The sequence below is a fragment of the Carya illinoinensis genome, chromosome 7 (assembly GCF_018687715.1).
Source record: "Carya illinoinensis cultivar Pawnee chromosome 7, C.illinoinensisPawnee_v1, whole genome shotgun sequence".
Lineage (NCBI taxonomy): Eukaryota > Viridiplantae > Streptophyta > Magnoliopsida > Fagales > Juglandaceae > Carya > Carya illinoinensis.
This window is the reverse complement of record NC_056758.1, coordinates 1-25,041: the sequence shown is the minus strand read 5'-3', so window position 1 is coordinate 25,041 and position 25,041 is coordinate 1. Positions and strand designations below refer to the sequence as shown.

The following is a 25,041-nucleotide window of genomic DNA, read 5'->3' as shown; positions in this document are numbered from 1 at the left end:
TCTACTGATAAAACACCAATTGGATGCAAATGGGTGTATAAAGTGAAGTATAATTCTAATGGAACTATAAAACGATACAAAGTAAGGTTGGTAGCCAAAGGCTACACCCAACAAGAAGGGCTGGATTATCCGGACAACTTTTCTCCATTAGCTAAGCTTACTATTATTCGATTTTGTTGCTTGCTCTAGCATCCATAAATAATTGGCATCTTTAGCAACTTCATGCCAACATTGCATTCCTACATGGAGATCTAAGAAAAAATATATAGTCTTTACATACTTGGTATTGTTAGCAAGGGGAAATAGCATGTATGTAGATTGTTGAAGTCCCTCTATGGCTTAAAACAAGCCTCACGACAGTGGTATTATAAGTTGTCCAGTTACTTGACATCTAATGGCTTATCTAATCAAACCTTATTATTCACTTTTTACTAAGCATTCTACATATTTTTCATTAGTTTTCTTGGTCTATGTTGATGACATAATTGTTGCTAGCAATAACCTTTAAGCTGTGACAGATTTTAAATCATCTCTGAATGACAAGTTCAAAATAAAGGACCTTGGTTTACTCAAATACTTCCTTAGTTTGCAAGTTGCAAGGCCTGCTAAAGGCACTTACATCACTCAAAGGCATTATGCTCTGGAAATACTTAATGATTTTAGTTTGCTAGGTTCTAAAGCCACTCATTTTCCAATGGATCCTGATTTGAAACTCACGAAAATAGGTATTGATTTGTTGTCTGATCCAACTGCATATAGAAGACTTGTTGGTCGACTACTTTACCTTGTAATCATTAGACCTGACTTATCTTATTTTGTAAAAGTGTTAAGTCAATACATGGATAAGCCTACACACTCTCACATGACATCTGCACAGCGTGTTCTGAGATATTTGAAGTCAAGACTAGGCAAAGGAATTTTTATGTCGGCATGTTCAAGTTGTCAGCTAAAAGCTTTCAGTGATTTTGACTAGGCCTCATGTGTGGAAACTTGGAGATCAGTTATAGTTTTTGTATTTTCCTTGGGGATTCTCTTATGTCTTGGAAGTTAAAGAAGCAAACTACAATTTCTCATTCATCAGCAGAAGCAGAATATAGAGCTCTAGCTTCTAGTTCCTATGAAATCACATGGCTCATCTCACTTCTTAAGGACTTTGGTATTGAACACAATCAGCCAGCTTTACTCTTTTGTGATAGTCAGTTTGTACTACACATTACAGTCAATCCAGTATTTCACAAAAGAACAAAGCATATAGAGATAGATTTCCATCTGGTTTAAGACAAGATCATGGCTGCAATGATAAAAAAAATTGCATGTTTCTTATGGAAATCAATTGGCTAACTTGTTGACTAAGCCCTTCCTTGCCCTCAGTTTCATTCATTTCTTCCCAAGATCATTCATTTCTTCCCAAGATGGGTGTGATGAACATCCACATTTCATCTTATGAGGGGAGTGTTAGAACTTGTGTAAATTACTTATAACAAATTCTGGTATTGTAAATAGCCAATAAGATAGCTTCTTCATTATGTATACATATATATACCCACACTTTGTGTATACTCACTCAATACAATTCACTCATTTCAAGTTCTCCGTTTCAATTTCTTCCATTTTCTGATAAAACAGATAAAGCTTTGGCTCCAGCTTTATTTAGATTATCAACCACTACATTACCTTCCCTATATTCATGTTGAATAGAAAAAGAGAGAACCTAATGAAAGGCCAAAATATCATCCAAACTTCAACAAGCCAAATAAGAGTGAGACAAATAGGAGTGAGAAGCAAACAAAATTACCAATACAGTTGAATTAATTTACCAATTTTCAATACAAATTACTGACACAATGTCAGCAAATCCCAGAAAAATACAATACATAAGGCCATGTCTCAATACCATTACTTCAACAAATGCGTTAGTTTTCTCGAAGATAATATCAAATCAATAATTTGATTTGATATTATCTTGATTTAATTTTGATAATGTTTAAGATATTTTCAATTTGATGGTTACATTTTTGCTATCCTCAATTGTTATTAGATACAAGGCATACATTCCTATTTATAAAAAAATTACATTAAGATAAAGATAAGTTAAATATCTTAAATATTATAAAAATCAAAACAAACATCAAGTCAAAATGATTTGATAATCATGGAAATCAAATCAAGATAATATCAAATCAAGATAATTATTGATTTGATATTATCTTCAACAAGATTCAGATCCCAATTAAATAAAAATCCAAAAATGAATCTCCCATATTCATATCTCAGAATTCCCCCACAATCAACTACTCCAGGTTTACCAAAAGAGGCACCATCAATGTTAAATTTCACATTCTCTCTACTAGGAGGCATCCAATAGGCCTCTTTATCTTCACTTACAAAGGCATCAATCAACTAGCACCACTAAATCTGACAGTTCTTAATGGTTTAAGAAAACCAGCAAAACAAAGTTCCATTGATGTTTTGCATTTATTTGGATGGTTTTGTATTAGAAAAACATGAAATTGGAATTTCTTGTGAATAATAAAATTAAAACCTGAATGTGACTTTTCCCACAGGTAATGGAAAATTGTATCAACTCTTTTAAAGAGTGAAAAATGGAGGCGGTAATGCTAATTACCTTGCTGCACTACACCGCACTAACATATGGGATCTCTTTTGAATATTATGAGAAAACAAGCAGTAAGTATTAGTTGTGTCATAGTCCATGAATGAAGTACTTGGGCCATGGGCCAGTTTAATTTCATTAGTAACTTTCTTTATTTTGTTATTTGGACTATAGGATATTTAGTGGGCTTGGACCCTCTCTCTCTCTCTCTCTCTACGGCCATGGCCCACAACCTTATGAGGCATCTCATAGCTTGCGTCAAGCTTTGCAATGACGACACCGTCTTCGATGTCCACCATCTCATCCAGTATGATATCTTCGGATCTCACCTCGCACTGCGGGTCCTTTACAACAAGCAGTGATCCCCTCCGGCTTGCCAATCAAAACCAAGTATGGCCTTCTTTCTATGCTTAGGTCACCGCCATTATTACCTCCAACAAGCGACTACATCGTTAGAAGGACAAGGTTGTTCCTTCAAAGTGGTGCAGTAGTACGCGGTGGAGCAGCTGGTTGCTCCCATCTTCAAAGGAACTCAACAGTTCGTGCCCTACCCTTCAAAGTCTTGCGATAGTACGCAGTCAAGCACTAAGCTGTGGTGCTGTCAGATCGATACTCTAGTGGTCAGAGGAAGGGGATGCCTATGATCGAAATAAAGGTCTTTGTGTTTCCTCTCTTTTGTTTTCTGGTGTGTTACAACCCAACCTTTTCGGTCCACCAGCTCGTTGCAAGTGCAAATCACCTGATTGCTACCATGGTGAGTGGGTTTACTACTGCTTGTGTTTCCCTGGTCAATTGAATTCAAGTGGAATGGACATTTGTGGTTACACTTCAAAGGGTGGCGTTGAGATATTGAGGAGTTACGATCAGAAATTATCTAGAGGAAATGTTGCTCAGGAGTTGTTAGATGAAATGCATCAAGAGACCCTCGCTGATTGGAATTCAATAATCTCTGTGTACTCAGAGTTGGTAATTATTTTCTCAGCAAATCTTGGTGGCATTGCCTTCGCTTGTTCTAGACAGCCAATTATCACTGAAAATTTGCTAGCAGTTTGATTGGACTTGAAGGGTTTAACTTTGCCAGCAATTTGTTCATAGCTAGGGATCAACTAAAATGTGATTCAAGGAAATGGAAACATGCATGTATGGCTGTGAGGCATCTTGTTGAATGTCTTACTTCTAATTATGCTGCTATGATAGAAAATATCTCCACAAGGACTATCTACATAATCTCAGAAATCCTCGTGTCTGATTATTTTGAATTAAGTCTTTTCAGAAATTCATCTGAGAAATAATTTCAATGGAGTGGAAATTTGACAACAATATCATCTCAATTTCAAAGCAGCATGTTCCAATTATGAATCTTTTGCTTCCAATAATATCTTCCCTTACTCTTCCAAAAAAGAAACTGAACTTGGTCATTTTGTTAAACCTCTTGAGAACTTGCATTGGCTCGCAGCGATAGCCAAGACAGAGAAGACTCAAATTGTTGGAACTACAGATTTTCTCTATGAACTTAGTACTCCACAAACTTATGCCTATGAAGGTCTTGATAAACCTAGGTGAAGGTTTTGGCTAGCGTTGAGGCTTCAACCGTTACATTTTTTTCTAGATTCTTGGTAGATCGGCATCGAAAGAGTTGGTAGACAGTTGTTAACTCTAGGTTGATTATATGGGTATACCACTCTGATTCCTAAAAAATTTTATATAGTTCTTTTCTACCTAATGAACCAACTTGGCAAGAAATGCACGTTGTTGGAGTTTGATACTGGTTTACTAATACAACACAATTGCATGCACGAATGGAGAAACTAACAAGCTTACACTATCTTAAGAATAAAGATCCCAAGGAATGTGCTTTGTTATATAGAACATTGAATAGACTTCAAGTGTTGGCTGGTTTTTTTTCTTTTAATCAACAGGGATGAGAAGGATAAGCTTTTGGTGGCTTTTCTTGCATGGAATTTTCAAGGGGAAAAAAACAAGGCAGACGCTTTGAAGAATGCTTATGTTTTAATGAGGAGACATGTGGCCATTGCTTCCTTTTTGCTTGGAGGTGATACTTGTTCAGCTCTCAATGTATGCTCAAAGAACCTTAGGGATGAACATCTTGCAATAGTAGCTCCTTAGCTTGTTGAAGGGCGTGGTGGACTATTATAGCATCATCTAATGACAAGCTTTTAATTCCATCAGCCATTGAGTGACACTTTATCAAGCTTCCATGTGCAAGTTAATGGCTGGTGCGCAACAGCTTAAAGAACTACTGCTATAAAGTGGGAACTGTTCTTGTGTTTGGGTGATGTTACGAATAGAATGAATCTTATCCCTGTAGCCTGAATGAAGGCGACATGCTTTGCAATAGTTGTTTTTGGTGGGGAACCTATGAAACCAGACTACAAAAATGTACCTCTTGTTGTGTTCAGCAAACCACCCCTTTTTTATAGCGGGCCTAAAAAATGGTGTGGAAAAATATGGTGTGACTGCTAGAATGAGAAAAATCTTCATTTTTGATCCTAGTGATGGGACAGTTATAGGCAAAGATACCACACACATTGTAGACAAGATGCTTTTATGAGAGATAGTTTGTCACAATCTATGAACGAAATATGTGAGCCATGGCCTGTTTAATTTCATTACCAACTCCTTTATTTTGATTTAACATGATATTTGGACTATAGGATAGTTAGCTAGCCTAGACCCTTGGACATTTTTTTTTTTTTTTTTTTGGTATGCTTTTGGTTTTGTTGGCCTGAGCCCCTGTAGGGAGCATCTTGTTTAGTTGCGAGCCAAGGGCTCTAGCGTTCATCAAACTAAATCTTAATACACTTGATTTTTCCAGTTTTTCTCTTCTTCTCGAATTCGATCCCATTTTCTTATATATTCTGCTCATCCAAACACCTTCCATCGAGTGTGTTACAAGGTGCTCGACTAAACGAAAGAAAAAGAACGGAAATGTCGATCGTACAATGCCGTATATGTCAATGGATTGCACGAACATTTAAAATAAAAAGTAATGGGTTTCTTACCCAACAAATTATGATTGATCTTTCCAAAACTAATAACTAATAATTTAAATTATCAAAAGATACAAGCATGAAGGTGCAAACGTTCTTCAGTCGACGAAGCTGCTCCTTTTTAAAAGTTTGTTTTTGTAATAATATCAAAGGAAAAGTGTAATCAGGATAATAATACCAGGAAGCAAATGGATCTCTGCGTTGCAAAACCTGTAGGTAAGAATAACATCTGTGGATATACCTTCTCAGCAAATGGAAGACAGCAAAAGCTTTTATATGTGTGTAAGTATAATTATTTTTTGATCGGTTAACAAGATTTTATTAAGAATAACAATAGGCAAGAGCCAAGTATAAAAAACATGAAAGCAGCAGAGTGAGCAGAGAAGAAAGAAACATAAAAATGGACACAAATAGTCTCATGGTATTCAGATAAATAATCTACCCCCCTGCAAAGTTGAGATCATGTTCATAATTCTAAGACATCTTATTTTTCAGAATAGGATCCTCTCCCTTTCGGAACAGGATCTAATCAAAGAATTTTCAGCTGAAGATCAGCATAGCCAGCCTGTACTTTGTGCCTTTCAAAGAGATCTTGAAGCGCTTCAACAAACTGCCTGTGAGCTTCAATGACCTGAAAAGCAAAAAGAAACTAATAGACCAATTGACACATATAAACAAACCATAATTTCCTCATTTTGAGTGACGAGCTTGTTGAACTACAAGTAGGTATAACTGGCCCACCACAAAATTCCTTTCAGAGGTGAACTACTTGTATGCTGCTATGAGAGAATGTAGTGAAATTTGAGGCAGTTTATACCTCACTTTTTAGCATAGGCAACAGCTCCTCAAGTCAATAAACAAAATAAATGTTTGACTAGAACAGCCCCTCAAGGAAATAATGCTTTAGAAGATAAGTGCAGGGCAATAGGAGTTTCCTTATCAGGACGAAGTAATCTAACTATGATCCAACGCAGTCCTGCTACTCCAGCCAAGTGAGATCCCTCCACTTTTTAAAAGGATGAGGCCTAAGGGCCCACTATGGCCGGAAATTTGTGGCTTAAGGAGTGTTTCTATTGCAGTTAGTTACAAAATGAGTCCTTGAGTTTTCACGAATTTGCAAGAAACACCCTAGGTTTCTAGTTTTAGCAATTAACTCCCTGTGTACTTGGGCAATGCCTATTTCATTCTCTTGAATAAAGTTACTTATCAACAAATAAATAAACCCTTGAGTTTACAATTTATTGCAATCAACTCCCTTAGTGTATCTTTCGTCAAATACACTAAGGGTAAGAATGTGGCATGTAGCACATAAATGACGTCAGATTCTGATTGGTTGCCATGTGGCAACCTTAGGATGGAGTTAATGAAAATTAGTAACCTAGGTATAATTTACAAATTCATGAAAGCCTAAGGTTTATTTTGGAGTTATCTCTTTCCATTATTTGAGGGGGTGAGGAAAAATATTGCAAAGAAAAATTAAAAGAGATGAATATGACATACATGAATTGCTAAAATTCATGAGTTCATTGCAAAAATAGAAACCTAGGAAAAGTTCTCCAAATTCATGAAAACCCACGGATTACTTTTGCAATTAACCCTTTGCATTATTTGCAGGGGGCGAGGAAAAAACAAAAAAGCGAGGGATAATTAAGATGGATGAATATGACACACATTATGATCAAATGTTGTAGGGGCATACCTCTTCCATAGTGGGCTGTGGATTTTTCTTGAGCTCAATTGGTCTACCCACCACCACATGCATTGGATGTCTAAAGGGTAAAGGAGATCTGTGAAAGAGAAAACTGGATCGAAGTAAGAAGTAGAGCATGAAAAAAGGAGGGAAGGAAGGGAAGGAAGAGAAGAGGAGGGGGGCAGAGGGGGGGGGGGGGGGGGGGGGGAGGGGGGTTTGGTTTGCAAATAAAGTAGACAAGAACAGAAGTTATACGCACCCCAAAATTCCCCAGAAGTAAATTGGGGTGAACTTGATGGCCCTAGAAAATTTCAGGAAGAACTTCCCACCTGGTTTCCACCATTTATAGGCACGTGACTGTTGCAAAATTGGGAAAATGAGAGGAGTAGATAAACATATTAGCTGCTTAGGTAAAGGAGATTCATCATCAAAAAAGGAATATTAATCAACAAGATCATAAGCAATTGACTTTTCTTGTGAATAATAAAATTAAAACCTGAATGTGACTTTTCCCACAGGTAATGGAAAATTGTATCAACTCTTTTAAAGAGTGAAAAAATGGAGGCGGTAATGCTAATTACCTTGCTGCACTACACCGCACTAACATATGGGATCTCTTTTGAATATTATGAGAAAACAAGCAGTAAGTATTAGTTGTGTCATAGTCCATGAATGAAGTACTTGGGCCATGGGCCAGTTTAATTTCATTAGTAACTTTCTTTATTTTGTTATTTGGACTATAGGATATTTAGTGGGCTTGGACCCTCTCTCTCTCTCTCTCTCTCTACGGCCATGGCCCACAACCTTATGAGGCATCTCATAGCTTGCGTCAAGCTTTGCAATGACGACACCGTCTTCGATGTCCACCATCTCATCCAGTATGATATCTTCGGATCTCACCTCGCACTGCGGGTCCTTTACAACAAGCAGTGATCCCCTCCGGCTTGCCAATCAAAACCAAGTATGGCCTTCTTTCTATGCTTAGGTCACCGCCATTATTACCTCCAACAAGCGACTACATCGTTAGAAGGACAAGGTTGTTCCTTCAAAGTGGTGCAGTAGTACGCGGTGGAGCAGCTGGTTGCTCCCATCTTCAAAGGAACTCAACAGTTCGTGCCCTACCCTTCAAAGTCTTGCGATAGTACGCAGTCAAGCACTAAGCTGTGGTGCTGTCAGATCGATACTCTAGTGGTCAGAGGAAGGGGATGCCTATGATCGAAATAAAGGTCTTTGTGTTTCCTCTCTTTTGTTTTCTGGTGTGTTACAACCCAACCTTTTCGGTCCACCAGCTCGTTGCAAGTGCAAATCACCTGATTGCTACCATGGTGAGTGGGTTTACTACTGCTTGTGTTTCCCTGGTCAATTGAATTCAAGTGGAATGGACATTTGTGGTTACACTTCAAAGGGTGGCGTTGAGATATTGAGGAGTTACGATCAGAAATTATCTAGAGGAAATGTTGCTCAGGAGTTGTTAGATGAAATGCATCAAGAGACCCTCGCTGATTGGAATTCAATAATCTCTGTGTACTCAGAGTTGGTAATTATTTTCTCAGCAAATCTTGGTGGCATTGCCTTCGCTTGTTCTAGACAGCCAATTATCACTGAAAATTTGCTAGCAGTTTGATTGGACTTGAAGGGTTTAACTTTGCCAGCAATTTGTTCATAGCTAGGGATCAACTAAAATGTGATTCAAGGAAATGGAAACATGCATGTATGGCTGTGAGGCATCTTGTTGAATGTCTTACTTCTAATTATGCTGCTATGATAGAAAATATCTCCACAAGGACTATCTACATAATCTCAGAAATCCTCGTGTCTGATTATTTTGAATTAAGTCTTTTCAGAAATTCATCTGAGAAATAATTTCAATGGAGTGGAAATTTGACAACAATATCATCTCAATTTCAAAGCAGCATGTTCCAATTATGAATCTTTTGCTTCCAATAATATCTTCCCTTACTCTTCCAAAAAAGAAACTGAACTTGGTCATTTTGTTAAACCTCTTGAGAACTTGCATTGGCTCGCAGCGATAGCCAAGACAGAGAAGACTCAAATTGTTGGAACTACAGATTTTCTCTATGAACTTAGTACTCCACAAACTTATGCCTATGAAGGTCTTGATAAACCTAGGTGAAGGTTTTGGCTAGCGTTGAGGCTTCAACCGTTACATTTTTTTTCTAGATTCTTGGTAGATCGGCATCGAAAGAGTTGGTAGACAGTTGTTAACTCTAGGTTGATTATATGGGTATACCACTCTGATTCCTAAAAAATTTTATATAGTTCTTTTCTACCTAATGAACCAACTTGGCAAGAAATGCACGTTGTTGGAGTTTGATACTGGTTTACTAATACAACACAATTGCATGCACGAATGGAGAAACTAACAAGCTTACACTATCTTAAGAATAAAGATCCCAAGGAATGTGCTTTGTTATATAGAACATTGAATAGACTTCAAGTGTTGGCTGGTTTTTTTTTTTTTAATCAACAGGGATGAGAAGGATAAGCTTTTGGTGGCTTTTCTTGCATGGAATTTTCAAGGGGAAAAAAACAAGGCAGACGCTTTGAAGAATGCTTATGTTTTAATGAGGAGACATGTGGCCATTGCTTCCTTTTTGCTTGGAGGTGATACTTGTTCAGCTCTCAATGTATGCTCAAAGAACCTTAGGGATGAACATCTTGCAATAGTAGCTCCTTAGCTTGTTGAAGGGCGTGGTGGACTATTATAGCATCATCTAATGACAAGCTTTTAATTCCATCAGCCATTGAGTGACACTTTATCAAGCTTCCATGTGCAAGTTAATGGCTGGTGCGCAACAGCTTAAAGAACTACTGCTATAAAGTGGGAACTGTTCTTGTGTTTGGGTGATGTTACGAATAGAATGAATCTTATCCCTGTAGCCTGAATGAAGGCGACATGCTTTGCAATAGTTGTTTTTGGTGGGGAACCTATGAAACCAGACTACAAAAATGTACCTCTTGTTGTGTTCAGCAAACCACCCCTTTTTTATAGCGGGCCTAAAAAATGGTGTGGAAAAATATGGTGTGACTGCTAGAATGAGAAAAATCTTCATTTTTGATCCTAGTGATGGGACAGTTATAGGCAAAGATACCACACACATTGTAGACAAGATGCTTTTATGAGAGATAGTTTGTCACAATCTATGAACGAAATATGTGAGCCATGGCCTGTTTAATTTCATTACCAACTCCTTTATTTTGATTTAACATGATATTTGGACTATAGGATAGTTAGCTAGCCTAGACCCTTGGACATTTTTTTTTTTTTTTTTTTTGGTATGCTTTTGGTTTTGTTGGCCTGAGCCCCTGTAGGGAGCATCTTGTTTAGTTGCGAGCCAAGGGCTCTAGCGTTCATCAAACTAAATCTTAATACACTTGATTTTTCCAGTTTTTCTCTTCTTCTCGAATTCGATCCCATTTTCTTATATATTCTGCTCATCCAAACACCTTCCATCGAGTGTGTTACAAGGTGCTCGACTAAACGAAAGAAAAAGAACGGAAATGTCGATCGTACAATGCCGTATATGTCAATGGATTGCACGAACATTTAAAATAAAAAGTAATGGGTTTCTTACCCAACAAATTATGATTGATCTTTCCAAAACTAATAACTAATAATTTAAATTATCAAAAGATACAAGCATGAAGGTGCAAACGTTCTTCAGTCGACGAAGCTGCTCCTTTTTAAAAGTTTGTTTTTGTAATAATATCAAAGGAAAAGTGTAATCAGGATAATAATACCAGGAAGCAAATGGATCTCTGCGTTGCAAAACCTGTAGGTAAGAATAACATCTGTGGATATACCTTCTCAGCAAATGGAAGACAGCAAAAGCTTTTATATGTGTGTAAGTATAATTATTTTTTGATCGGTTAACAAGATTTTATTAAGAATAACAATAGGCAAGAGCCAAGTATAAAAAACATGAAAGCAGCAGAGTGAGCAGAGAAGAAAGAAACATAAAAATGGACACAAATAGTCTCATGGTATTCAGATAAATAATCTACCCCCCTGCAAAGTTGAGATCATGTTCATAATTCTAAGACATCTTATTTTTCAGAATAGGATCCTCTCCCTTTCGGAACAGGATCTAATCAAAGAATTTTCAGCTGAAGATCAGCATAGCCAGCCTGTACTTTGTGCCTTTCAAAGAGATCTTGAAGCGCTTCAACAAACTGCCTGTGAGCTTCAATGACCTGAAAAGCAAAAAGAAACTAATAGACCAATTGACACATATAAACAAACCATAATTTCCTCATTTTGAGTGACGAGCTTGTTGAACTACAAGTAGGTATAACTGGCCCACCACAAAATTCCCTTTCAGAGGTGAACTACTTGTATGCTGCTATGAGAGAATGTAGTGAAATTTGAGGCAGTTTATACCTCACTTTTTAGCATAGGCAACAGCTCCTCAAGTCAATAAACAAAATAAATGTTTTGACTAGAACAGCCCCTCAAGGAAATAATGCTTTAGAAGATAAGTGCAGGGCAATAGGAGTTTCCTTATCAGGACGAAGTAATCTAACTATGATCCAACGCAGTCCTGCTACTCCAGCCAAGTGAGATCCCTCCACTTTTTAAAAGGATGAGGCCTAAGGGCCCACTATGGCCGGAAATTTGTGGCTTAAGGAGTGTTTCTATTGCAGTTAGTTACAAAATGAGTCCTTGAGTTTTCACGAATTTGCAAGAAACACCCTAGGTTTCTAGTTTTAGCAATTAACTCCCTGTGTACTTGGGCAATGCCTATTTCATTCTCTTGAATAAAGTTACTTATCAACAAATAAATAAACCCTTGAGTTTACAATTTATTGCAATCAACTCCCTTAGTGTATCTTTCGTCAAATACACTAAGGGTAAGAATGTGGCATGTAGCACATAAATGACGTCAGATTCTGATTGGTTGCCATGTGGCAACCTTAGGATGGAGTTAATGAAAATTAGTAACCTAGGTATAATTTACAAATTCATGAAAGCCTAAGGTTTATTTTGGAGTTATCTCTTTCCATTATTTGAGGGGGTGTGAGGAAAAATATTGCAAAGAAAAATTAAAAGAGATGAATATGACATACATGAATTGCTAAAATTCATGAGTTCATTGCAAAAATAGAAACCTAGGAAAAGTTCTCCAAATTCATGAAAACCCACGGATTACTTTTGCAATTAACCCTTTGCATTATTTGCAGGGGGCGAGGAAAAAACAAAAAAGCGAGGGATAATTAAGATGGATGAATATGACACACATTATGATCAAATGTTGTAGGGGCATACCTCTTCCATAGTGGGCTGTGGATTTTTCTTGAGCTCAATTGGTCTACCCACCACCACATGCATTGGATGTCTAAAGGGTAAAGGAGATCTGTGAAAGAGAAAACTGGATCGAAGTAAGAAGTAGAGCATGAAAAAAGGAGGGAAGGAAGGGAAGGAAGAGAAGAGGAGGGGGGCAGGGGGGGGGGGGGGGGGGGGGGGGAGGGGGGTTTGGTTTGCAAATAAAGTAGACAAGAACAGAAGTTATACGCACCCCAAAATTCCCCAGAAGTAAATTGGGGTGAACTTGATGGCCCTAGAAAATTTCAGGAAGAACTTCCCACCTGGTTTCCACCATTTATAGGCACGTGACTGTTGCAAAATTGGGAAAATGAGAGGAGTAGATAAACATATTAGCTGCTTAGGTAAAGGAGATTCATCATCAAAAAAGGAATATTAATCAACAAGATCATAAGCAATTGACATCCAGGGCCATGGAAAACCTGCAAAAGCATGATTCAAATAGCTCCATAAAAAATTGCAGCAGCATGTTCGAGCACTAATAAGGCAATTCCATCAAACGCATATCAAGCACAATCAGCAATTATAAATACCAAAATGAATGACTTTGCAGATGCTCCAATACAAGGAAAACAGGAGTAGGGACAAAAGGAAAAGTTGAGAACCAATACCTGACCAAAGCAGAACACTGGAACCAGAGGGTGCCCCATCTCCATGGCTATTCGAACAAATCCTCTTCTCGTCTTGAGGAAGGCAATCTATGAGTATAAGATGTTAAAAAATCACCAATGCAAGTATAACAAAAACAACAACATGCTCTCTCAAGATATGTGTGTGTGTGTGTGTGTGTGTGTGTGTGTGTGAGAGAGAGAGAGAGAGAGAGAGAGAGAGAGAGAGAGAGAGAGAGAGAGAGAGAGAGAGAGAGAGAGAGGGAGAGAGAGATGGACATTCATGATCAAGCTTAATAAATCAATGAAGTGATAATACAGTGACAAAAGAGCTTAATATTCCCATTTTGTTGTATAGATATGAAGAATGTCAAGACACCATATATTTATAAAACAGTGGTGCTCAATTATTATCCCCTATCTGAATCCATAAATGGATGATACAGGTAAATATAGACTGAAGGTAAACATACAGCATAAAGAAGAGATAAAAGGGTTAAACCTCAGAACCATGCTCCATAAGAAAGGTCTCTTGTACTCCCCCTGGCACTATGATGCAACTATAACCAGCATCTAAGAGGGAGACAAAATTTTTCTTTGCCGCCGGAGTAAGACCCAACCATGTCCATATGTGCCTCAAAAAAGGTGTGTAGAACACCTGATCATTTTCTCACATATGTTGAGAGAGACTGAACATAGAGGAAGGCTCCTTAAAATGTATACAACTTCAGGTTAAAAAATCTTACAGCACTACTTGCGAGGACTTTTATCTTTGGGAGTGGCATGAAACCTGTGAGGTCAGCAAGTGCAACAACGCCAATTGGCAAAACTGAATGTGGTTCATAACCAAAGACTGCATGAAACCAAAACAAAGGTTAGTAATTTATCAAAACAAGGAGAAACAAACCAGTGAGGGTTATTTAGCCAACTACAATGCTTTCAAGAAATTTTAATTGGTGCTTAAGCGTTGTATTTGGAACAATTAAACTATCAAATTAATAATGTATTGATAACTTAAATTCCACAGGCAAAGTGAAATGGCCTCCCTAACCACTCTCTTGACATATGGCTAACAAAAAGTAAAGAGTTCAATTGTCATACAAGCACTTTACATGATCCACTCATCATGGAACTACAATAACGTTCTAGTGACTTAAAAAACCTCTCCTAATAAATCGCCGAATATAGTTCTAAATATCTAATCATACAAGTCCACCTTGGCGCCCATCAATAAGAGTAACCACATCCCTCCCATAAAACTCTACCAATACCTGAACAAGGTACTCACTCAAAATCATATTGACGGGCCTTCACATCCTAGATCATCCAAAATAACAAAAGCCTTGCCAATCCATCAAGCATACTAATATGTTTATATCACTAACAAAACATTAAAAAGGAGAAAAATAAACAAAACAAAAGTAGACCAGGTAAATTACAATGATACATAATTTGCTTCAAAATTTAGGAGCTAAACTAATTACCCTTAAATTTAACAGCTGTTTAAACTTCGCTTACAAAAAAACTGCTAAAAAACTCTCATGTGCAGTGTATTTGGCAAATCGCTAGCATTTTATGGGACTCAAACCAGTAAAATGCTGGCAATGAAAGGAAAAAATTGCAACATGTGGCCGTTTTCAGCATAGTACAAAAGAGTTCATCAACTGGGACCATCTGATTCTGCAATTTGGAGGATAGCCAATTTCAAGATCTTTCATTTAGGGGAGAGGGAAAGTGATAGGGAATAACCATTTGTATGAATTGGTATTGCACCTAGTATCTTATTAATATCCTTCCCGTACCATGCTTTCCCAAGAACGTAATGAATATTAGGGAAAGAGATTCTTCCTGACTAGGTGTTATCTCTTGTCTAAATCCAGTGTAGTTGATTATGCTTACTGATATTTAAATAAATAAATTAAAAAAAAAAATTAAGAGAGAGATTCATTTTTCCCCCTTTTTTCTCCTAAGCAGATGCTATTCATAAATCAAGAAAATAATATTTTCAAAGAGGAAGAAAAATTGTACAAGTAGAAAATAAGATTGACGAGTGCTTAGATACTAATAGCCTGACGTCGCATACCATTGGAAATCAACTTAATCTAGGGACGGCGATTCAGTATAAAAAAGTGATTGATAATCCTATATTGCTTCGGGAAAGTAGTTCAAGTCCTCTATAATAACTCCAAAGAGCCCCAATTCGAAGTATAAGGCCAAATGTGGCTTAGACTTCTGCGTCATTAGTCATTACAAATAAATCCCATTCACCAATATCACAACCCCGAGCAGAAGAAAAAAAAAAATGGTCCCAGGTTACCGTGACCTTTTTCACCGACTCAACCCAATTTTCATAAGTGTTTATACAAGAAATAATAATTAAATTGGCGTAGACATTGGGGCTATTGACACCAGCCCTATATTTTGGTTTAGAACATGGAGTATCTCAAATGATTTGAATTGTACTAATTCTCGGTTCGAACCTGAATAATTTCCTCGTGATTAGACGGGACATTATTTGTGAAAACCCGATGCCAATAAAAAAATAGTCGAAAAGCAACCAAAAAAAGCTATGTAATTTTTCTTTTAATAAAGACCACAGATTATAATGCTTTCATGGATAAAAAGACAAACCATAAGGACGATCAGAATGGAAGGCTTGTAGATCCTCTACGTGCAGAGTAACTGGGAAGTAATTGCAAACATGCTTACATATATACCTGCAAAGAACCCCGCTTTAAAAAGATTGGTAAAAAAAAAAAAAAAAATCAAAATAGAGTAAACGGATATTAGATAAAGTATTGATAATAAAGGATTGAGAATTTGAGAGATGGGAGGACTCCGGAGATAGGATAGAGAGTAGCGGTAGACCTAGACACTCGCCGTCCCAATCTGCTTTTCTCATCAATGGGAATGACCATAAGAATTGCAAGCAATCCTAAAACCCTGATTAAGGACAAAAAATAAAAAGTAAAAAACAGTGAAAATTGAAACGAAAAAGAGAGAAGAAAAATTGTGAAAGGTCCAGAAAGACACGAACAAAAGTGCTTTAGAAAGAGGTAGAAAGAAGAGGGAGACGAGGAGCAAAGCAACGTTAAAATGGATGGCTCCCAGCCATAACCCCAGTGCTACTACTGAGTGCATTCTAGTCGATTCGAATTCTTCGGCCCCTTTAAATACTCTCGGCTGAGGCTGAGCCTGTGCTTTTGATGACCTCTCTCTCTGCATATCCAGTTCGGTGACCATCATCAGCTTTGATCTGCTGCCTTTTGCTCTTCCAAAAAGCAAGTTCAACCGATGGAAAAGCTCTCTACACTTTCACAGGCAAAACAAAGAAAAACAGAATAAACGAAAAGAAAACGGGAGCATCGGAGTCACCGCCTATGTCTACCCCGCACGTATCCCAACCAAGTAAATTAAATAAATATAAATTAGTCTGGATCTTTCTAGTTTCCATCGCGAAGTCGCCTCACGGCATCGACATTTATTCATTGGCAATGGTAATTCCTCTATTAGTTAAAAATTAAATTTTATTAAAAATAGTATTGAGTCCTTTTATACGGCATCCCTACAAGTGACGTGTCATATTTCTTTTTCTTTTTTTCTTTTTTTTTTTTTTTTTTTTTTTTTTTTTTTTAAAAGAAAAAGAAAAACTAGAACGTTAGTTTTGGCCTTTTGGTGTTATTGTAGCCCCAGTTCAAAATTTTCCCCAGCCCCCGCCAATTCGAGATTTTCTCCATTTGAGCACAAAGGATTTGTCTTGGTAACGAACGATACTTTGCATTGTCGTGTATAAATCGACTGATATAAATGTGTTAAAAAATATTTGTCTAACAAATCTAAACCAGATAACTAATGTAGCAAGAAACTGATACTCATTTCATTGTTCTATCCTGTCCCTTTTATTTGTGAAGTTGAAAAAGAAATTTCATACATTAAAGGCACTGCATTCCTGGTCCTCAGCCAATACCCAATCTTGCTGACACCTAGCAAAAGTTATGGCCACATCACTCAGTGTAGGATATTGGCACTCTAAGGGGAATGGTCAATCCTATTTTATCAAGAACTCTAACTGAGACCTCGCTTTAATAATCAAAATTACCGGTTAAGGTTTCATCATAACTAGGGTTTCCTAAACTTTTGGTGCTAGATGTCCAAAGTATGGCCCGTCTCTTCTTTTTTATTTGAGCTAGTTATAGATCTTAGGCATCTCAAACATCTGTTAGGTGCTTTATGTACTAGATTTTCCCATATGAACATAAATAATGAATGAAATACCTGTGTACTTGGGCTGCGCCTACATTTCCATTATAAATAAAATCATTAACTAGATTTTCCCATATGAACATAAATAATGAATGAAATACCTGTGTACTTGGGCTGCGCCTACATTTCCATTATAAATAAAATCATTTACTTAAAAAAAAAATAATGAATAGGAAAACATTATTTCATCTCTCTGTATTTACTCAAGTAATTGTGGTTTGTTTCAGGATGAGTCTATATTGATATGGTACTCTGGAAAAGAAGATGAACAACTTAAACTAAGTCATGTTTCAAGGATTATTCCTGGACAATGCACTTTTCAAATTTGTATCATTGTTCTTTCTTTCCTAGAAATTGACAAGGATATAGCCTCTCAGGGTAATTCAAGTGATTTTTGTCATGTATGTGATGAAGCATTCACATCAACTATGCATGAGTTCAAATGAATGTTCATGTAATGCTGACTCTTTGGTCTTTTTTTCAATTTACTCACTGTATTTTGGTGACCATGGCTCATAAGTGTTTGCATTTTGGGCTACACATCCAGGGTTCGTATTTTTATTATCATTATTTTACAATTTGGTCTCTGATTTTTGTGTTTGAGTTCGAAAAGGCTTCTTGTGTTGTCCTGTGTACGCTATATGTAAAACAGAAAAATCACTGGCATATTGTATATAAACCTTTCTAATATGTCTCTTTTTTCTGGTAGATTTTAGACTTGCAGAAAATATTTGATGATGAATCACAATTTTGCGACCTCCCAGAATATCCATTTAACACTATCACACAACTGATGTCATTGGATAATGAGGAGGTGTGAGGTTTTGCTTATTTATTTAATTGTTTCGATGCATTTTTTCGAAAGTTATTATGCATGTGGTATTGAAATATTATGTGTTGTTTCAAGTGTGTGACCATATTGATGCAATGTAATTCCATAGAGATAGGTGCCTAATTCATACAATGTATAAAATTTTTAATTATTTGTATGCTGGTCTACTATTAGTGTGCGAAGTTATTGACTAGACTTGGACTTATTTCTTGGTAGCATTGTGTGACTGGATAGGCGACAATTGATATTTTTTGGCAGCTTGTGTACATGCCACTTTCCAGACATGTTGTGGAGATGCTATTTGTGGACATAAATATTGGCAGCTTGTGTAAATAAATATTGTACATTGTGAAGATGTTGTTTGTGTCTAGTTGTATATACTGTTTGTGGATTACGTCCAGGTGTATGTGTGATTCAAGGTTTTGTGTCCAATTGTGTATGGATTTTGTGTATGAGTGGGTTGTGGAGACCATGTGTTGTGGAGATGTATAGCTTGTGATTCCAGATCAAGAACTAGGAGTACATGTTGTAAAGCTTACCATACAAAATTTGTTTTTGAAATCAATCATGCTTCAATGTTAGTTCAGTTGATTTGTTTCTATGTGTGCATGAGTTTGGGAAAAAATATATCTAGCTTGTGCAGATTTTTGCTCACTTATGATCCTATGTGTATAATAGGTAGGAAAAAATCTATATAGAGGGTATTTGTTTTTGTTCCACTTATCATCCTGTGTATAATAGATTGGAAAAAAAATGTTATGAAAAATGTCATAAATAAGCTCAAAAGTGATCAAAACAGATTGGGAAATGATCTATATAGCGCAGCAAATTCAAAAAAGTGATAAAAACACTAGATTTTTCATAACCTGCACAGTACCTCTTTCCTTATACAAAAGAATGTCTGATCAAGTACCCTAATGGTACTCCCATAGTACCCTTACAGTTGATCCATTCAAAAAAAAAAAAAAAATCTTCTTATTTACATGTGTACTATAGTTTATCCAAATCAAGCAGAAACTATTACAATTGATATAACCTAATACAAACACAATAATATTCGGGTATTTCTATTCTCGACTTTTAGCAAATTTTGTTCGACCTCAACCTTCTGAGCATCTCTCTCTCTCTCTCTCTCTCTCTCTCTCTCTCGATCTCTCTCTCTCTCTCTCTCTCTCTCTCTCTCAGTTTATCTTCCCTTTGCTGTAATGAGCTTTGCTGTCCATCTTTAAGTTGACCCTTATACGTGTCCGTACTCGCCTTCTCCTATTGAGTTCTCCTTTGAAAAACCATTTGTTGCAAGATGTATCTTTGAAAAAATAAATCTCATAGAATCCTTGACATACAACTCAGTCCCACAATGAGCACAAAGAATAGGTGCCTCCCGGATTGTTGTTGGAAGACTTGTTTAGGTTGGTTTTGGACAATTTGAGAAGCACTGTTATATCTACTTTTTTCTTTGATGTGTATTCCTGGAATTAAAAAATATATACATTATTGTAGCAAAGAAACTGTTCCCAAAAGAATGAGATTGACATCTCTTACTCCATGGGAATTAAAACAATGGAAAAATTAAAACACTCTAACACGAGGACCATAAACATAGCATCCTTATTTGTAAGCAAATGAACTAGAATGATTATAGTAGCTCCATATTTGTAAAGTTTGGTAAACTTCTTTGCTGCAGGTTAATTATTCTTTTCAAGTTAAACAAGGCTCAACTATAACTAAGTGCTCTGGTTAGATCTGACTGATGTAGATCTTAATAGTTGTTATAAATTAGTTTGTTAGCAAAAAATTCATTCTATTCTGATCATTTGCATTACAAATATCAAACTGATTGATTTTTCTCCTCTTTATTGATGGGGATCTAAAATTAGGTCTAAATCAATGGCAATGCTGGATGGTATGAAATTGTGTTTAAAGTTTTGTTTACTTCATCTTGAGCTTGTATCTGACTCTCAGATTGTGGTAGCTTTGTCTCTATTGCACAGATACCTAAAGAATGTGTGAGATGAAAATTTTTCCCATGTCTTGACACCACCATTTCTTTATGAGGTAGTTAGATCTGAAAAGTTTCATTGTTCATTAAAGAACTTGATTAATCAAAGTTCGTAAAGGCTCAAAAGATAATTTGTGGAGAGAAAAGGACGACTAAACCATCCATCATTTTTTTTTATTCATTTAATGAAATGAATGCATAAGTACATAAGTGAATTACCAAGGTGCTTAGCCTAAGATGGCAACAATAAAATTGAAAAAAAAAATGATATTTTTTAAAAATTTCCTAATTAAACAATCTATAATTGGCGAGTGCCAACAACAAATATGATTCAATTGGTTATCTGATTTCTTGAGTTAAAAAGGCATGGAATCCATATGAAGATCCTTCTTTTTTTTTTTTTTTTTTTTTTTTTTTTTTTTTTAATTTAAAGGCTTGGAAGTTCATTTGGTGAAGTAATCATTCTGTCAAACACAACATGGACACAAACAAAATCACTAGAATCATGATAAAATTAACACAAAACCAAGATTAAAAAAAAATTACAACAATCGCAATCTCAACAACTAGAATCGCAAAAGAAAACAATCACAAAAGAAAACACAGTTGGATACAACAATCTCAACAACTACAATCGCAAAAGAAAAAAAATTGAATGAATTGGTGGTACTTGCAAGTATAAACTGTAAAACATTTCATCATGGAATCAATGTGAATGATTGGTGCTGCCCACTATTGCTCACTAGTGGGCAGCGCCATTATACATATATGGCCACATTCTATTAGAATAAAGTTCATATTCTAAAATATAGATTATACAAATTTTCTCAAATTTTTGTAAGCTTAGCTTGGAATATATAGAGGCTAGAGGGAAAGAAACAACACACAATCTACTCCCTATATAACTTATGGCTGATGTTATGGTAGAGAGCTTGAAAGAAAGATTACCACCGTTGCAATTGCACCCATAATTTATTTATTTATTTTTTTGCAACTTCAGAATTACTTCCCTGAATGATTTAGTGTTGATTTTGCTTAATTCCTGGATATTATGTAGTCAGTGCTCACTTTGGGATAAGTATTATAAGTATTGAGTTCAATACTCAAACAGTCTTAGATTTATTATACTCTCTAAAGTATTTTGTTTCTTTTTTAATTCTAAGCAATTAAGACTTTTTCATATGTTTCTTTTCTTTAAGATAAAATAATTCCTGATCAATTTCACATAATATTATTATTAGTCTCACATAGACTGAAAATTTTGGACACACACAATGTCCTTTTAGCTTAGTAATTCTATCAAACAAATGATGGGCACAAAAAATATATTAAAAATTTCATGCAAGAACTAGCACAAAACAACTTCCATACAAAAAACTACACTCAACACTAGTTAACAATCACACTTAACCAACCAAGATCAGTGTAAATATATACCAGAAATACTAGCTTACATCGTCATTGTCTTGGATGGAACCATAAAGTTGGACTTCGCCAATGACAAAACCTTCTAAAATATGAGACTTCGTAAAAGTAGAGATTTCAATACCGGTTTGTCTAAGAATATAATACTTTGTAAAGATAAAGATTATCATCCCTCAACCTCCAAAGGATGAGAGGTATCCAACCCTCATCCTCTAAAGGAGGAAAATCCATACACCATCCCCCAAAGGAGGAGCGGGAAAACTATCTCCCATCCTCCAAAGGAGAAAATGGTTCTCCTACTCTGGACAACATGCCCATTAGTCTATTTTTTTTTTTAACCTAACACAAACAACTAACAAAAATACGTAGGAAATACTGAAAATAAAAGAAATACAACAACACAGAAACTTGAAACAACATTGAAAATTGAAAAAACATTGAGCAAGGAACTTTTAGTGGCGCATGAAGAAGACACACCACGCTAGGAGTGTGCCAGACCGTCGATCCTTAAGCTACCGAAATCGTTGGCCCCAGAAATGTTGTTTGTGGTGGCAATAGAGTCCTCTGTGTGGTGGCGCGTGGGGGCCACGTGCATACTTTGACCGACTTGCACATGTGGATCACATGCTACTCCTTTTGGCGGAAACTTTGGCAATAGATGATATATTATTGAATTATTATCCCTCACTTGTTATTGACTTCAGTACTAGAATTGTTACAGGCAAATAATGCTACTTACATAACGACTTATAGATTAATGATCACGTTCAACGGTGGGACACGTCCTTTACAATGTGGATGACTTGGAATTGGGGATGACCTGATGAGAGCAAATATGTGTCTCATGTGCATGACTTTCACTCTACTTTTGGGTATGGTCAGAGCACTAGCATTGGCTTATTTATCTTCATCTTTCATCTCCAAATTTGAATAATGTGCCCTTAAAATCATTTGCATTGGCCTATGCATATGTAAAATTTTACATAGCTACAAACAGTCATTCTTCATCTTTGAAGACATATTTTTCACTCTTCAAACATTATTTTTAATGTTTCTCTCTCTCTCTCTCTCTCTGAACGGCTCTCTCCTGTTGCTCTCTCTTCGACACCCATTTCAGAAACTCATTTCATAAACCACTCTCTCTCGTTGCTCTCTCTTCTCTCTTCGACACCCACATTTCAAAAACCACTCCATCGCCTTCTCATATGCTCTATTGCACCATTGCCTAAAGGTTGGCTCAACAACAACGCCCACAAGGTCATTTCGTGCAATCCATTTGTGGATTTTTATGGGAAATTTTTTTTTGTGTTACTTCCAGTGATTAGAATTTTTAGGGTTTTTTTATGTGATTTTCCCTGATATTGAACTAAGAATAGGAATACAAAGAAAAAACTGGTTTGGTTCTTCGATTTTTTCCCCCAAATCTTGTACATGCATTTAGATTCGATTTTTTCTTTTTGGGCTGGAGAATTTGATACTAAGGATGGAGAATTTCTGGGATAAGGTGAGAGCAAGAGAAGCCAAGGGTCAAATCGTGGCTTGTCAAAGCTTTCCATGGATCAGTTATATCTCCAGGCATCAAAGCAATGGCTTGAACATAGGGCTTAGGGCTTAGGGTTTAGGGTTTTAGGGTAAAGGGTTTTACGGTATAGGGTTTAGGGTTTTAGGGTTTAGGGTTTTAGGGTGTAGGGTTTTAGGGTGTAGGGTTTTAGGGTATAGGGTTTTAGGGTTTAAGTGGATTAGGGTGTAGGGTTTTAGGGTTTAGGGTTTAGGGGTATAGGGTATTAGGGTATAGGGCATAGGGTTTAGGGTTTAGGGTTTTAGGGTTTAGGGTTTAGGGTTTAGGGTGTAGGGTTTAGGGTTTAGGGTTTAGGGTTTTAGGGTTTAGGGTTTAGGGTTTAGGGTTTAGGGTTTTAGGGTTTTAGGTTTAGGGTTTAGGGTTTAGGGTTTAGGGTTTAGGGTTTTAGGGTTTAGGGTTTAGGGTTTAGGGTTTAGGGTTTAGGGTTTTAGGGTTTAGGGTTTTAGGGTTTTAGGGTTTAGGGTTTAGGGTTTTAGGGTTTAGGGTTTAGGGTTTAGGGTTTAGGGTTTAGGGTTTAGGGTTTTAGGGTTTAGGGTTTAGGGTTTAGGGTTTTAGGGTTTAGGGTTTAGGGGTTTAGGGGTTTAGGGTTTAGGGTTAGGGTTTAGGGTTTAGGGTTTAGGGTTTAGGGTTTAGGGTTTAGGGTCTTAGGGTTTAGGGTTTAGGGTTTAGGGTTTAGGGTTTAGGGTTTAGGGTTTTAGGGGTTTAGGGTTTAGGGTTTAGGGTTTAGGGTTTAGGGTTTAGGGTTTAGGGTTTAGGGTTTAGGGTTTAGGGTTTTTAGGGTTTTAGGGTTTAGGGTTTTAGGGTTTTTAGGGTTTAGGGTTTAGGGTTTAGGGTTTAGGGTTTAGGGTTAGGGTTTTAGGGTTTTAGGGTTTAGGGTTTAGGGTTTAGGGTTTAGGGTTTAGGGTTTAGGGTTTAGGGTTTTAGGGTTTAGGGGTTTAGGGTTTAGGGTTTAGGGTTTAGGGTTTAGGGTTTAGGGTTTAGGGTTTAGGGTTTAGGGTTTAGGGTTTAGGGTTTTAGGGTTTAGGGTTTAGGGTTTTGGTTTAGGGTTTAGGGTTTAGGGTTTAGGGTTTTAGGGTTTAGGGTTTAGGGTTTAGGGTTTAGGGTTTAGGGTTTAGGGTTTTAGGGTTTAGGTTTAGGGTTTAGGGTTTAGGGTTTAGGGTTTAGGGTTTAGGGTTTAGGGTTTAGGGTTTAGGGTTTAGGGTTTAGGGTTTAGGGTTTTAGGGTTTAGGGTTTAGGGTTTAGGGTTTTAGGGTTTAGGGTTTAGGGTTTAGGGTTTAGGGTTTAGGGTTTAGGGTTTAGGGTTTAGGGTTTAGGGTTTAGGGTTTAGGGTTAGGGTTTAGGGTTTAGGGTTTAGGGTTTAGGGTTTTAGGGTTTAGGGTTTAGGGTTTAGGGTTTAGGGTTTAGGGTTTAGGGTTTAGGGTTTAGGTTTAGGGTTTTAGGGTTTAGGGTTTAGGGTTTAGGGTTTTAGGGTTTAGGGTTTAGGTTTAGGGTTTAGGGTTTAGGGTTTTAGGGTTTAGGGTTTAGGGTTTAGGGTTTAAGGGTTTAGGGTTTAGGGTTTAGGGTTTAGGGTTTTAGGGTTTAGGGTTTAGGGTTTAGGGTTTAGGGTTTAGGGTTTAGGGTTTAGGGTTTAGGGTTTAGGGTTTAGGGTTTAGGGTTTAGGGTTTTAGGGTTTAGGG

At 36.8% G+C, this 25,041-nt stretch overlaps 1 protein-coding gene and 2 long non-coding RNA genes across 7 annotated transcripts; 2 read left to right on the top strand and 1 right to left on the bottom strand.

Annotated features, from left to right (window-relative positions):
• The first annotated feature begins 2,902 nt into the window (after positions 1 to 2,902).
• On the top strand, positions 2,903 to 5,207 carry LOC122315959. The gene is made up of 2 exons (XR_006244207.1): positions 2,903 to 3,580; positions 4,534 to 5,207. It is a non-coding gene; the product is annotated as an uncharacterized LOC122315959 (long non-coding RNA).
• Positions 5,208 to 6,026: 819 nt separating this feature from the next.
• On the bottom strand, positions 6,027 to 16,737 carry LOC122315958 (diacylglycerol O-acyltransferase 2D). 5 transcript variants are annotated; one of them, XR_006244206.1, is made up of 10 exons: positions 16,305 to 16,734; positions 16,136 to 16,210; positions 15,899 to 15,984; positions 14,014 to 14,120; positions 13,770 to 13,925; positions 13,271 to 13,357; positions 12,989 to 13,081; positions 7,575 to 7,710; positions 7,325 to 7,427; positions 6,027 to 6,256 (listed from the first exon to the last, which is right to left on the bottom strand). XR_006244206.1 is itself a non-coding variant. In XM_043132329.1 (9 exons), exons 1-9 carry the CDS (start codon positions 16,511 to 16,513, stop codon positions 11,429 to 11,431), a joined length of 1,023 nt encoding a protein of 340 aa, XP_042988263.1. In that variant the 5' UTR covers positions 16,514 to 16,730; the 3' UTR covers positions 11,301 to 11,428. The 5 variants fall into 5 exon arrangements, 3 of the variants coding, with proteins under 3 accessions (XP_042988263.1, XP_042988264.1, XP_042988265.1); XR_006244205.1 differs by having other exon boundaries at positions 7,325 to 7,412; XM_043132329.1 differs by lacking the exons at positions 6,027 to 6,256; positions 7,325 to 7,427; positions 7,575 to 7,710; positions 12,989 to 13,081 and adding exons at positions 11,301 to 11,530; positions 12,603 to 12,705; positions 12,853 to 12,950 and having other exon boundaries at positions 16,305 to 16,730.
• On the top strand, positions 8,175 to 10,480 carry LOC122315960. The gene is made up of 2 exons (XR_006244208.1): positions 8,175 to 8,852; positions 9,807 to 10,480. It is a non-coding gene; the product is annotated as an uncharacterized LOC122315960 (long non-coding RNA).
• Positions 16,738 to 25,041: the final 8,304 nt, after the last annotated feature.